Source organism: Kogia breviceps, chromosome 11, assembly GCF_026419965.1.
Source record: "Kogia breviceps isolate mKogBre1 chromosome 11, mKogBre1 haplotype 1, whole genome shotgun sequence".
Classification (NCBI taxonomy): Eukaryota; Metazoa; Chordata; class Mammalia; order Artiodactyla; family Physeteridae; genus Kogia; species Kogia breviceps.
The window spans coordinates 14,116,618-14,129,704 of record NC_081320.1 but is presented as its reverse complement, the minus strand read 5'-3'; the positions used below and the strand labels follow the sequence as shown (position 1 = coordinate 14,129,704).

At 55.1% G+C, this 13,087-nt stretch overlaps 2 protein-coding genes across 4 annotated transcripts; both read right to left on the bottom strand.

Annotated features, from left to right (window-relative positions):
- Window positions 1-508: 508 nt before the first annotated feature.
- TMEM150A (transmembrane protein 150A) lies at window positions 509-4,781 on the bottom strand. 3 transcript variants are annotated; one of them, XM_059079577.2, is made up of 8 exons: window positions 4,659-4,781; window positions 3,956-4,135; window positions 3,467-3,514; window positions 3,040-3,126; window positions 2,331-2,398; window positions 1,899-2,026; window positions 1,504-1,681; window positions 509-1,278 (listed from the first exon to the last, which is right to left on the bottom strand). In XM_059079577.2, exons 2-8 carry the CDS (start codon window positions 4,120-4,122, stop codon window positions 1,037-1,039), a joined length of 918 nt encoding a protein of 305 aa, XP_058935560.1. In that variant the 5' UTR covers window positions 4,123-4,135; window positions 4,659-4,781; the 3' UTR covers window positions 509-1,036. The 3 variants fall into 3 exon arrangements, with proteins under 3 accessions (XP_058935560.1, XP_066863384.1, XP_066863385.1); XM_067007283.1 differs by having other exon boundaries at window positions 3,040-3,150; window positions 4,659-4,749; XM_067007284.1 differs by lacking the exon at window positions 3,467-3,514 and having other exon boundaries at window positions 4,659-4,747.
- A 2,629-nt stretch (window positions 4,782-7,410) lies between these two features.
- Window positions 7,411-13,086, bottom strand: C11H2orf68 (chromosome 11 C2orf68 homolog). The gene is made up of 4 exons (XM_059079131.2): window positions 12,798-13,086; window positions 12,596-12,714; window positions 11,515-11,666; window positions 7,411-11,148 (listed from the first exon to the last, which is right to left on the bottom strand). The coding sequence occupies exons 1-4, from the start codon at window positions 12,902-12,904 to the stop codon at window positions 11,026-11,028; spliced, it is 501 nt and encodes a 166-aa protein (XP_058935114.1). The 5' UTR covers window positions 12,905-13,086; the 3' UTR covers window positions 7,411-11,025.
- Between the last annotated feature and the right edge of the window lies 1 nt (window position 13,087).

Genomic DNA, 13,087 nt, shown 5'->3' with positions numbered 1-13,087 from the left:
ACCAGCCAGGGCTTGGGCCTCTGTGTCTGTGGTTGGAAAGCAAAATATGTCAGGGTCTGGCAGCCAGTAGTTACTTAAAAATGGTAAAGAAAAACTAGCCCATCTCCCGCCCTCCCCCTGCAATCTTTAGTCAACCTTAGAATCCCAGGGGCTTTCTTTAGCTTCACTGCAAAGATTGCTTCTAACAAACATTTTCAAGTTATTCTCTGTATCCTTCCTTCCTCATATCCCTTAGTGTGGAATCAAACTTCAAACCAGACTCTGAGCAGGACAGGAAGTGTGAAAGGATCAAGTTGGCTCTTTAGACTGTTTAAAGGCCCAGAAAGGGCTTCAAGCCCTTGCGGGGTATTTGGATAGCACTTGGCATCCTTTGTTTTTGGCAGTCCTGCTCTCAAAGAGCAGCGGGCACTCAGGACCCTCCCTGGGGGCAGAGGCTTCCTCCCATCCTTTGCCTAGGGAAAGCCAGGATCAGGCCCTCTCCGAGACTCTCCAGAACAGACTACAAACATGCAAATTAGGATTCTTTTAATAGATATATATATATAAAAAAGTACTAAAATACCCACGTGGTTCTGCTGTGTTATTTGCCCTAAAGAAAGGGACAGAGTGAAGAATCCCAGTGCAGCTCAGTGGGCCCAGAAGTGGGCCTTCCCACAGACTAAGGAGTGCTCACCCCCACCCCCAGACTGCTGTCCCTCTTGCTGTTCCCAGCCCCCAATTCCTGCAGCAGGAAACCCCAGTGGCACTGGGGGAGTAGAAGGCACCTGAAGGGCTGGCTGGGTGAATGAGGATACGTGACCTTTAAAACATAAAAATAACACTGCGGTGTGGGGGGCAGGCTGTGTGCAGCTTGGGCAGCTGCCAGGGCCCGCTCCTGTATGGCACAGGTGGGTGTGGGATGGCCACTCCTCCAGGAGCGAGGAAGCCTCTGTCCCAACAGAATACTTTCTCAAAATCGTTTTTTGGTACAAAATAAATGCAAAGGAGATACGGGGTGGGGAGCTGCGGGGGCCGGGCCGGCCACCCTCCCCAGACCTCAGATCATGGCGACGCTCTCAGGGGCACAGTTGAGGTGTGTGGAGGTGCTGCTGCTCCCGGACGACTTGCAGGCCCGGCCGGGGGCAGGCTGCAGTGCGGCCACCAGTGTCTCCGAGGAGACTGCCCCGAACTCATAGCTGAAGGTGCCGTAGAAGATGAGGATGTCGATGACAAACACCCACTCGCACAGGGCTGCCCCGTGCTGCAGCTGAGAGCTCTCGTGGATGAAGAAGACTCCGCCTGGGACGGGGCTAAGGAAACGTTCAGTAGGATGGGCGGGAGCCTGGCGACACCCTTAATGCCTTGCCGGATATGTGGCTAGGCTGGGGCAGAGGACCAGGCCTCACCTCCCGGGAGGGAGAGGGGGGCAGAAGACCACCCTGGGTGGGGGCGGATCCCCATCTTGGGTGGGAGAGGCCCTGGGCTACAGGAGGAGCTCCTGGCCGCCCTGTCCCGGAAGGATACTGAGGATCAGAGAGACAAAGGCGATGGCTGCCAGCACAATCCGCAGGTAGGCCACAGCCAGGTCCTGGGGGGCAGTGGCCCCGTGGTAGGAGAGGGCACAGTGCAGGCAGACAAAGAGCAGCCCGGCAGTGAAGGCCACGCCGGTTCCGACGTAGTGCAGAGACTTAGCGTGATCCACCTGGGCCCGGAGAGAGGGGGCTGACCCGTGAAGCAGCCCCCCCTCCACCCCCCTCTGTCCCTCCCTCCGGGACTTTCCCCCTCCCGGGCCCTGTTCTTCCCACCCCCAACCTTGAGGGGCAGACCCGCAGCTTGGGTCAACCCTCGGGAAACTGAGGGCCCTTGCCGAAAGCCTGGCCCCCTTCGGGGAAGTTCAAGAGGTGGGCAGGCGGGCGCACCTGGAAGTTGCCCACCACCACCAGGCCCGCAGCGTTGGTGCAGCCTGTGATGAGCGTCGTGGTGTTGACCCAGGAATGACGGCTCTGCTCCAGGAGCTGCCCGTAGCGCAGGAGGCAGATCAGGGCCACTGGGGGAAGAGAGCACAGGTGGGGCCGGCTCTGGCCCTGGCTCAGCCCAGCGAGCCCACCAGCTTCCCCCAGATACTCTGAGGGCAGGAAGGGAACGGACAGGCGGGTGGTGTGCCCTACCAGCGTGGCCCTGTGCAAGTCAGCCTTGGGCCTTCAAGGAACGGAAGAGAAGTGGCCCCGCTGGCCTCGGCCCGTGGCAGGGTAGGCGGCGCGAGGCCAGGGCTTCCCGGGCCTCTGTGGGGAGCGGGTGTGAGGGCGGGCGGGACTGAGCGGGGTGGTGGTCGGGCCGAGGGCACAACTCACCCATGAAAGCACCCACGTTGCCAATGAGGCTGAAGAGGCAGCTCTCGGGGGGGTATGTGCCGCACTTGCTGAGAGGAGGGGGCGAGGACAGAGTGAGGGGGGGGCGGGAGCGCCGGAAGGCCCCATTCTGGCCCGCCTGCTCTCCCTTGCCTTATCTGTGCCTGTTCCTTAGCAGGCAAGCCCGACTGATGAGAAGGGCAGGGGTCCCTCACAAACATTTGGCCCTAGGCTGGCTGCACCTCCCCGCAAGGCAGAGCTGGTGTGGTACTGGGGTAGGCGGGGCCCAGGATTGCTCGCCAGACCCTGAGGCTCTTGGACTCCCTGAGACCGTCAAGGCCTGCAGGGGGTCTGGCTTCCCTTAGGCCAGAACTTGGGCTGGGCAAACAAGAGAGCTTGAACTTAAATCCAGGTGCCTCCACTTACTAGCTGAGGGACCTGGATGGATGACATAGCTCTGTCTCACCTTCCTTACCTATAAAATGGTGAAAACAACAGCTGCCTTAGTGCTAGGAGAATTAAATGCCGCTACGCATGTAAAGCATTCAGCACAGGGTCCGGTACACAGTAATAGGTAAGTAATATTGTAATTAAGTGCTTTTCATGGAATTATTATTCCTGAGACCCAAGGACAGGCCTTTGCTGGGGGGGCTTAGTTGGGAGTCTAGCAGGGCCTTGGGTCTCTGTGACCTGCGCGGTTTCTAGGCCTTACCTGATGAGGGGGACATCGTCCAGGGTGCAGCAGGTCTTGGGGCCCCCTTGCTCAGTGGGGTCAGGAGAGCAGGATTCGTTGTAGGACCTGGCAGGCAGGACAGAGAGTAGCCTGGGGGAAAGGGGTTCCCCCAGGCCCTCGGCCTATAGCCTCAGGCCTCTCGGAGACCACCCTCCCAGACCTCCCTTGGCAGGGGCAGAAGAGCCCACTTCCCAGGGCCCCCCTGAGACAGAAGCCAAAGGGGCAAATGACGGTGGGAAGCAGGTAGGTGGGCACGAAGCCATGCCTGGGGAGGGGCAGGCGCTGCCAATGTCAGAGAAGAGCAGTGAGGCCCAGTGTCTCCATCTGGCTCGAGGCAGCCCCGGCCCCAGAGGGAACAGAGATGAAGGGAGCTTTAGAGTGAGGCTGTCTGCAGAGTGCGCCATACCAGTTCTCCACGGGGCACACGTGGTGGTTCATCACGGCCATGGCATACCTGCGGGAGTACAACTGTCACCCCGCCCCATGATGCACCCAGCCTTCTCCCACTGACTCTTTCCCTTTGATTCTGCCCCCATTCAGCCTCATTGTCCTTTCCGGGGACTCAAGTTGGGGTGGCCCTGCGGCGTGATGCTACTCTAGAACCCACAGCCTAGTCCCAAACTAGAGGACCTCTGGAAGTTGCCCTGGCTAGAAGTGTGTCTGTCAGGGCCACCCTGCTGGACAGCAGTGGTGCCAGCTTGTCCCAAGGGGCTGTGTGCCCAGGCACCAGGCCAGGCTTTGCAGACAGCCAGAGTGACCCTGGGTACCACCCTGGAGCCTGCAACAGGACAAGGGACTTTGTGTGTGCCATCAGGCTCCTGTTGGGTCCTGTCCCTCCTCAGCCTGGGTCCATTTTGTCCCCTAGTTGCCTCCCCCCATCCCCCTCTTTACTCACACAGTCCATAGGCCAGTGATGGAGAATGCTGACAGGCTGACAGGAAGGAGGATCCAGGCGGTCATGAGGGAGGGGAGCCAGGGTGGTGGTGGTGTGGGGGGAGGACAAGAGGTAGGTGGGGAAGAGGGGGTGGACCCAGCTACCTTAAGGTACTTCGCCAAAACCATCAGCTGCCCGGGCCTGGTGGAGAGAGACAGGTCAAAGTCCAGGGTCTAGTGACTGGCCAAAGCCGGTGCGGGGGAGAGGAAGGTGGTCAACACCAGATGCAGGACTCCCGCTGCGGCTCTGAGAGCCCACACTTCGGGCTGAGCCCCCGCCGCAACGTGGACACCCTCCGGCATCCACCGGGGGCCTCCGCGTTCCACCCAGATGTTCAGAAACGCCGCGGGGCCCTAACATCTGGAAAGGGAGCCACTCTCCCAGGCCTGAGGGTCCCGGGCTGGGAGAGGGGCTGGAATCAGGACAGTCCAGGAGGCCACGCCAAGGAAAGCCTGGGAGGGGATCCGGGGCTGGGTGGAGAGGCGGCCGGGGACAGGCAGCCACCTGACCACCAGCGCCGCGGGGAAGGGGCGGGTTCACGCGGGAAGCTCAGCCCGGCCCGCTCCCGCCCGCGTGGGCGCCCGGAGCCCACGGTCCGCGAGGCCCCGGGATCCGAGGACCCGCGCCTCCGCAGGTCCGGGGGACGAAGGGGCCCAGTACGCACCTCCCCGGAGCGCCCCGCCGCCGCCGCGTCTACTCGGCCCCCGCGTGGCGCCGTCCCCGGCTGCGGCCCTCGGAGCTGCCCTGAATGGTTTAAAGGGCCGAGCAGCCCCTCCCCCGGCGCCCCGGGCCGAGCCGCGCCGCCCGCCGGGACGTGGAGTCCGCGCCGCCCCAGCCCTGGCGCTCGCGCCCAGCCGGGAACTACAACTCCCGAGCCCCCGCGCCCGCGTCACGCTGGAAGGGTGGGCGGTGCCCCGACTTCTGGGGACCTGGACGCCAAGGGCGGTGGCGTGGGACCCCAGCGGAGGCTCTGATACCGATGCCAAAAGGATAGCCCCGTCTACCCTGCTCCTGCGGGGGAAGCTTCGGGAGGCGGGGAGCTCCGGGTGTGCACCGCCTTCCCGCTGCACGTGTGATTGTCACCGCGCACGTGGCTGGAGGAAGCCTCCCTCAGCCGCCGCGCACATTTTGCAGCCTGGACTGGCCGACAGTGACTTCGGGCAGCCTTCCTCCATGTGGCACCCCGTGCCTGCCGCTGTCCAAGGCGAGGCGGGTTGCAGAGAAGCAAGCACAAAGCCTTGGCTGTTCCTTAGGAAACTCTAGCGCTCTAGATTTGGCTTTTGCTTCCCTCCCTCGGCTCAGCAAACTCTGGAGGAGGGCTACTTTCATCAGATACATTTTATTTTCAAGGGTACAAGTACACAGTGTACTGTCCAGAAGTCAGTGTCCAAAATGTGTTTCCTGACTGCTTAACACTCAACTTGAAACAATATCCATTCTAAGTAGACACACCTGGCCAGGTGTTGGGAGGCAAAAGAGAGGAGAGGAAGGCAGGAGTCCCAGAGCAATCTGGTAAAAAATAAACAGGATACTGTGAGGATAAATTACCCAACAGCTTCACCAAAATTTATGTTGAATGAAAAAAATGCACAACCTAGCAGTTGAGAAGTGTTTTATTCGGTAGACTTTCTGAGGACTCAAGCCCTGGAGGCAGCCTCTAGGATACCTCTGAGGGACTGCTCCAAAGAAGCAGGGGAGAAGCCAGGATGGGAGTTTTTGCAAAACCCAGGTATTTGCAATATCAAAAGCTTACTTACTGTTAATTAAAGACCAGTAAACAGACACCTCAAGTTAATGAATTAGCGCTTTTCTATGTATGGGAAGATACACGAGTCTGGGCTCATTGAACTCATTCCTTTGATATGCACCGTAACTATCTAGGGCCAGTATCCTGCTTTTCTCCACCCTGAATCCCCTCAGGGTGCACAGCTGGGGGTGGCTGCAGGCTTGATGGTCACATCCTATTTTTCCTGACATGGCAGGAGACATTCTTCGTCCACACTTAACAGGCCAAGGGTGCCCTCCTAGACATTCTTTTCATGATTAAAAGGGCAGGAAATCTTCCTTTCACACACTGGAAGTGTACCTGGCACTCTAAACGGCAGCCCAGCATCTGTTGGAGCGCTTGTGAGACAACACTGGGGCTGACAGACCTTTACCTGAAGGGAGCATGGGCCCAGGCTGCCGGGAACCAGAGAGCTTAAGTTCGGCAGCACTGGAGAAGCAAATGCAATAGGCAGAAACAGGGACCTGTACCATGGGGGAAATGGAGAAGATAAACTAACTGGACAACAGCTTGAGGAAGGAGAAAACTTTCTGGACCTAGTGGAAGGTTAAAAATGGCAACAGGAAACCTGTTGGAGGGCCCTCTTCCAAATTGCATCAGCACAAATAGTTAAATCAGGGTCAAGGAGTACGGCAGTGCACAGCGATCACTGCACAATACCTGGCTGAAGGACCAGGGGGGTGTAAAATCCAGTCTGTCTGCTGGCCATGCTGTGCCCCAGGACAAGGGAGTGCGTCTTGCTAATTTACCAAGAAGCACCATCTTCCTGCCCAGGCGTGTTCTCCTTGGAGAGGCACCTTTTTCTCATCTGCCCAATGGTGCCGTGAACGCTCAGCACTTCCTACTGCTTTGGAAGCTTTGCAATTAAAAAAAAATTTTTTTTCTTTTTTTGATGTGGACCATTTTTAAAGTCTTTATTGAATTTGTTACAATATTGCTTCTGGTTTTTATGCTTTGGGCTTTTGGCAGGGAAGCATGTGGGATCTTAGATCCCTGACCAGGAATGGAACCTGCACCCCCTGCATTGGAAGGGGGAATCTTAACCACTGGACCGCCAGAGAAGGCCCCTGGAAGCTTTGCGATTCTTAATCAACATTTACTGTCCCCTGTTGAGCTGGGTTTCAGTTACTCTCCAACCAGGATCGTGGGGAAGGCCTGAGAGGGCTACTCAGGTTCTAAACTGGCCGTTCTAGCCTAAAGTAGGGGTAAGGCAAGCACTCCAGAGCCTTGACAAGGAGGCAGATTTTGGGTTAACATGACAATCGGAGTCATCCCTAAAATAGAGAATAAGCCCAAGACAGAAGGGCTCTTCATGGGTAGTCGGTAGGGAGGAGTTGCGTATCAGGTAAAAAGTAGGACCAGATGTCTTTAAAAGGCCCTTCCAGCTCTAATGCCATGCGAGTCTACTTGTTAAGCTCCAACCAGGACAGTTCTTAAAATAGGCAGAACAAGAGATGAGATTTCAAATGCTGATTCTGTGCTGCTGAATGACTTTAGGGCAGCATGTAATCTTCACTTCCTTATGTACACAAGTGATTTCACAACTCTTGGCAAAAACAGTGCTATAAAAATAGTTAAAGTTTATTGGTTGAAAAAAATACTGTATTTGAAAAGTACCTTCCTTCCAGGATTTTCAAATAATTTCCACGTCACTTTATTCATCCATACGCAGAAACGTTGGAAATGAGAAAAGAGAAGAATATAAAGCTTTTTACACACTTAACACAACACAGCCAGTGCAACCAGTCTCATTCTGGTGGCTCTGGGAAGGCAGAGGGGCCATTCACTTTCTTCCCTTCTGGCATCACTCCACCTCCTGGGGAAATCCGGGGTGGCTTGGTCATTTGATTCCTCAGGGATAGGAGTTCAAGGAGAGAGCTTAAAATGTTTCTGGTAATTGTCACCATCCCATGGTGCTTCCTCCCAAAGAAGGCTCAGAGATATGAAAGTAATCTGTCCTTAGTTTTCTTTCTATATGCCTCATTTATATTTGTGACCAGCTGGGGGATCCCTACCCTACCATCCACAGGTCCTGCCAGATGCACAGCAAACTGGATACCCACCATCCCAAAGGGTTTCTTCCAGTTTCGTGGGCTAACCTCTAGATGGCAGTGCCCCTCAGAGTGGAACAATGGAGACAATGTCCCTTCCAGAGGCCCATCCACTGGGAGAAGCATTTTTTTGGCCACGTCGTGAGGCATGTGGGATCTTAGTTCCCCGACCAGCAATCTACCCCGCGTCCCCTGCACTGGAAGCGCAGAGTCTTAACCACCGGACCGCCAGGGAAGTCCTGGGACAAGCATTTCTTATTACCCACGTTGGTCCTACTGGCTGGCCGGGCTCCTACTCTCACTCAGTACAAAAAGCTTTGCATTCTCCTTTTCTCTTCTTGTGTTACCTTCATCAAAGACTTCCATACTTGCCAGCTGGCTGGAACTCAAGCTTTAGTGTTTACTCTCGCACAGCCCAAGGCCCCTGCAGGCCCCAGCAGGCCCCAGCTTCCTTCTATTAGTAATCACCCACTGTGGCCCAGGAAACACAAAGCCTTAAAATCCAAGGCTTAGCCTTAGTAAGTGAAGATCACTTCATTTTGGATGAACATGAGATATGCTTGTCAGGCTACAAGACTTTGCTTTTTAAGGCGGCTGAGAATATATCTAGTTAAGTGAGTGTTGATTCTGAAGCAGTCTGCCGGAAAGCCCCAGCTAGTCTAATGCTGTTGCTACTGCACCAAAGAGCACGGGACAGTCCTCTTTGGGACATCTCTAGAGCCTCTGGGAAACGCTCTGGAACATGCACCTTGATGGCAAAGCACTGATATTTGAAAACAGCTGGAAGACATCGAGAGGCAACTCCGGGAACCATACTGGATAGTACTACCTTGGACTGGGAAGAGATGTGGTAGAAGCAACGAGTGGAGCCGTAAGGCTGTCAGCGGGCTGAGGGCCATCACCAGAGAAGCATCTCAGGCACACCTGCAGCGATGGCACCGTCACCACCAACAGGCCTGCTCTGAAGGGCAATGCCTCCTTTAAGTACCAGGCTTAGCGCTCTATATAGTCTCATGGCACACATTCGCTACAAATTAGAATGTTTTCTTGGGTGGAAAATATTTGATATGCACTTGATAAAAGCAAAGGGCCTCAAGAAAAAGCTTACAAGCAAGATACTCCCATCATTCTCTTACCTGAGAGTGTTAGGATTACTCGATTAACACACAGAAGGACAGGATAGGTACACAATTCTCACGGGAATGGAGGCCAAAATTTCGGGGGCCATGCCCCCAACCTCCTCTTCTGGACTTGTTTCTAAATTCTATAATAAATCCAGGAAACGGGCCATCCAGCCGTGAGAAGACGAACCTCAACGTATTTCCAGACTAGGAAGCCTAAAAGTTCCAGTGAAATCCTATGTCCAAGTCAGAAGATCAGCTGAAGAGCTGGAAGACTGCAATGACTGGTGCTCCGAGCTGCAGGAAGACTGGGGATAGAGTATGGCATAGTCTCCTCGACCCGGGAGGCTCTGGAGGGTAGTTAACGTTAAAAGTCAAAAGGCACTTGCAGCCTGGCTGAATGAGGACAGACTTTCTCCTTTGAAAGTAGAACTGAGCCCAGGACTGGCAAGTTTAAGGCATTTGACCTTGGGCCAGCCCTGGGGCTCAGGAGCATGCTGGTCCCTGGCTGCCTGCACAACCAGGCCCTTCTAATTTATCCACCCCTCCCTCACCTTCCCCGAGAGCCGTGACTTGCTGCACTTTAATGATGGAGTCGAAGTAGCTGCCTTGCTCCGTTTCAGAGGGGGGGCAGATTTTCAGGGGTGTAGGGCATGAACCAAAAGTGCTCTCAGGTGTCCTTTAAGAGAAAAGCTGCTGAGAGGGACCAGCCAGACTGATCTTGAGACCCCGATGAGGAAAAGCCTCTGGGGCAGGGGGCTTTGGTTTGAAGAAGTCTCAGTGTTCATGGGCTCACTTAAACCCCATACTTCAAGTCACTGAGATTAGGCCCATTTGCTGGAAAACTGAAGTGGCTTGCAACTGCAGTGTGGGGGACTGCTTGTGGATTTCTCAGACTGTAGCCCAACCCTGCATTAGGAAAAATGTTCACTTAGGTGAAAGCAGTGATATTCCTGGGATCTTTATTCTCAGGATCTATTGGGAGTTTTATATACTCTATACTCTTGGGAGGTAGGAAAGGAGAAAGCACAGAGCAGGGGAAGGGCAGATGAAAGAGGCTTGTTTCGCTCCCTCTAGGGCTCTCTTCAGGCTTTTTTTTTTCTTTTTTCTTTTTCCCAACTAGGGCTTGAAACAGGTAATTATTGCTAATGTTGAATTTCCTTTTGTATGTACATTCAAGGCTGTTAAATCACATTTAGAAACACGGTTTCAGGCTTCTTTTGATAATTCCCTTTTAGCCTGAGCAGAGGATGGTCTGTTCACAGCTAGGGATGAGGCTGGAAGCTGGAATTCTGTAGTCCGAACCCCGGCAGGTTTTGCTGCAAGAAATCCTCACAGTTTAGTCCTGGCATCATCTTTCTAGATCTCCTTACCTAGACCGTGTGAAGTGGGGGAGCATGGGAGAAACCTGCAAAAACGATGGAAGGGGAGGAAGACATGCTCACAAGTAGGCGTCAAAGAAGATCATCTTCCTCGACTGGTATCAGAATTACTAGGAGAGCCTGTCAGAAAGGTAGACCCCAGAACCCCAGGTCCAAAGTCCTAAGCATCCGTAGGTCCGCAGTCACACTGGGAGGTAGGGGGCGGGGTGGAACTGATGGATTGGGAGACAAAAAAGATGAAGGAAAGAAAAGAACAATGAAACAGAGCTGAAAAGATGATCTAGGAAAGCACAGATGGAAGTGAACAGAAACAGAAGAAAGGAACCATAAAATAACAAATGGGGCTTATGGAGCATGGTCAGATGCCCTGGGGCACATGACCTTGGTAAGAAAGCAGCACGTTGGCAGAAGGTCTCATAAGCCTCATCTCTCCCCAGAATCTTAGCTTCCAGAACACCAAGCTAACCAAACCAAATTCTCAAAAACATCCAGAACATTAGGCTGGTCAAATGGGCCAATATATGAGAAAGAATGGCTACAAGGTAGGTGGGCCAGGAGTAGTCCCTGTGATCCCCCTTTTCCTGTGGATGTGGCAGCTCTGGGACAGGGGGGCCGGTCCTCAAGATCAGCTCAGACTGGTCCTGGCACCCCCAAACTAGAGGCGGCTCTCTGGACAGCGACTCCAGTCTGCTCAGTGTCGGTCCTGGCGCTTTGCAATCTCCTCCTGGATGCGCAACTTGAGAGCCTCTCGCATGGGTGGCTCCAGAGGCGTGTGTGCCGACACCTCCTCGCTCACCCTTCCTGGATCATCATCCTACGTGGAGGAAGAGTCAGGAAACTCAGGACCTGGCCTCTTCTGAAAAGGCGACCTGCCCTGTCCCTAGACAACACTCTCACAGAACTCTGTTTGACTCACAACTTCTTGCCAGGGCCTGTCATTTCCCAGGTGTCCCCTGTAATAGTGACTCTCAACTGGGGGCCATGAGCCCTCCCTGTTGCCCGCTGAGAATCACTGTGTGACGGGAGTGACTTGTGCTCAAAAGCATCGCCCAGCAGTCTGTGCTCTCATGTGGAACAAACACTTCCCACTGGCCCTGAGGAAAACAGTGGCTCCAGGTCCCGCAGTGATTTCCATCACGGCCCAGGACCTTCAGGCTGCAGCTGTTTCCATCGGGCGTACCTGATACACGATAACTGAAGTGACGTCTCCGCTGTCCGCCTCATATTCTAAGCAGAAGAGCTGATGGCCAGGGGGCTCTGGCTCAGAGCTGCCACCACTGCTGCTTTCACCAGACTCCTCACGGTCTGGGTTGCTTGGGTGGGTAGAGCCATCTGGAAGGACGAACCAGAGTGAGAGGGAAGGGAGGAAGGCTGCTGGAACCCCTGCCCAGAAATGATACAGGAAAACATATTGTAAAGCCCCAATCTTCTCATGGACCCAGAATGTACGTACGTGTGTGTGTGTGCGCGCGCGTGTGCGTGCGTGGACCCAAAACGTACGTCTGTGTGTGTGTGAAATTAGCCGCCCATCATTAATTTTATTCACCTTTGTATCCCTGCCCCAGGACCAGCACAGTCGTACCACGCAGTAGGTATACAATGCACATCTGTCTACACGGTTGGAAGGTAGTGGAGAGGTGCATAGGGCTCTGCCTGGGTTCAAATCCAGGCTCTGCCATTTACTTCTCTGAGATCTCCAACAAGTTACGAAACCTCTTTCTGCCCGTTCCCCTGACTGTGAAACAGAAATGATAACAGTTCCCATCTTACCGGGTCCTCTGAAAGATACATGAATGACTGCACATAACCTCTAAAAACACTTGTAAGGGAAGCTCAGCAAACTTCGCATCGTACGTTAACTTTTATAATCTCTAGATCACAAGTAAGCTGGGGGTAAAAAACCCATTAACTGGATTTGGGCTTCACTCCACAATTATATCCTGATTGCCTAGAGCTGTGCCAAACTTTTTTCCTGTTAGCTGATGGGAGAGCGAAAATATAGTACGCTGGGGGGCAAAGCGGCGGACAACTTGCCGACTCTCGGGAACGTCCGGTAATAGTGATGCTTAACTGCGGGCCTTGAGCCCTCCCTGTGCCGCGGGCAGAATCACTGAGCGGCGATTGGGGAGCGTCGAGATAGACGTTGGAGATGAAATGAGCCTTGGGAAATAGAACATAGTTTTTTTTCCCAGACAGAAAAGAAGAGCGCGTGGAGGCAGAGGGCCCGGGGGCAGAACAGCGAGCGGGGCGGGAGGCCTCACCTCGATGTCGCGGCAGGTACACCTGCAGGTCGGGCTTTCGGGGCCGAGTGGGCGCGGGCGTGTGCCGCCTCCTCGCCTTCTCCTTGGCCGCTTGCTTCACCTTCTTGTCGTAGTCGTCCCTGCGGGGAGCCGAGCGGGAGTCAGGGACGGCCGGGCCAGGCCAGGCTGGGGCTGGCAGACGTGGCGCGGGGCGGGGCGGTACCGGGCGAGCTGGTTCCGTCGGATGTGGTGCACGAAGCCGTGGCTCATGTCCAGCCTCCCGCCAGGCTTGCAGCAGAGCCCGGGCCCGGGCCCCGGCGCCGCTTCCATCCGGACCCCTGTGCGCAGAGCCGCGGCCACCGCCGCCTCCTCAACGGCCCCAACTTCCACCCGCCGAGAACTCCGCGCCCCTCCTCGCTCGACTTTCGACCCCGCGCCCTGACGTCAGTCGGGAAATGGCCAGCCGGGCCGAACGTCCCAGCGCGCGGAGTTCCTGGAGCAGGCGGGGCGGGG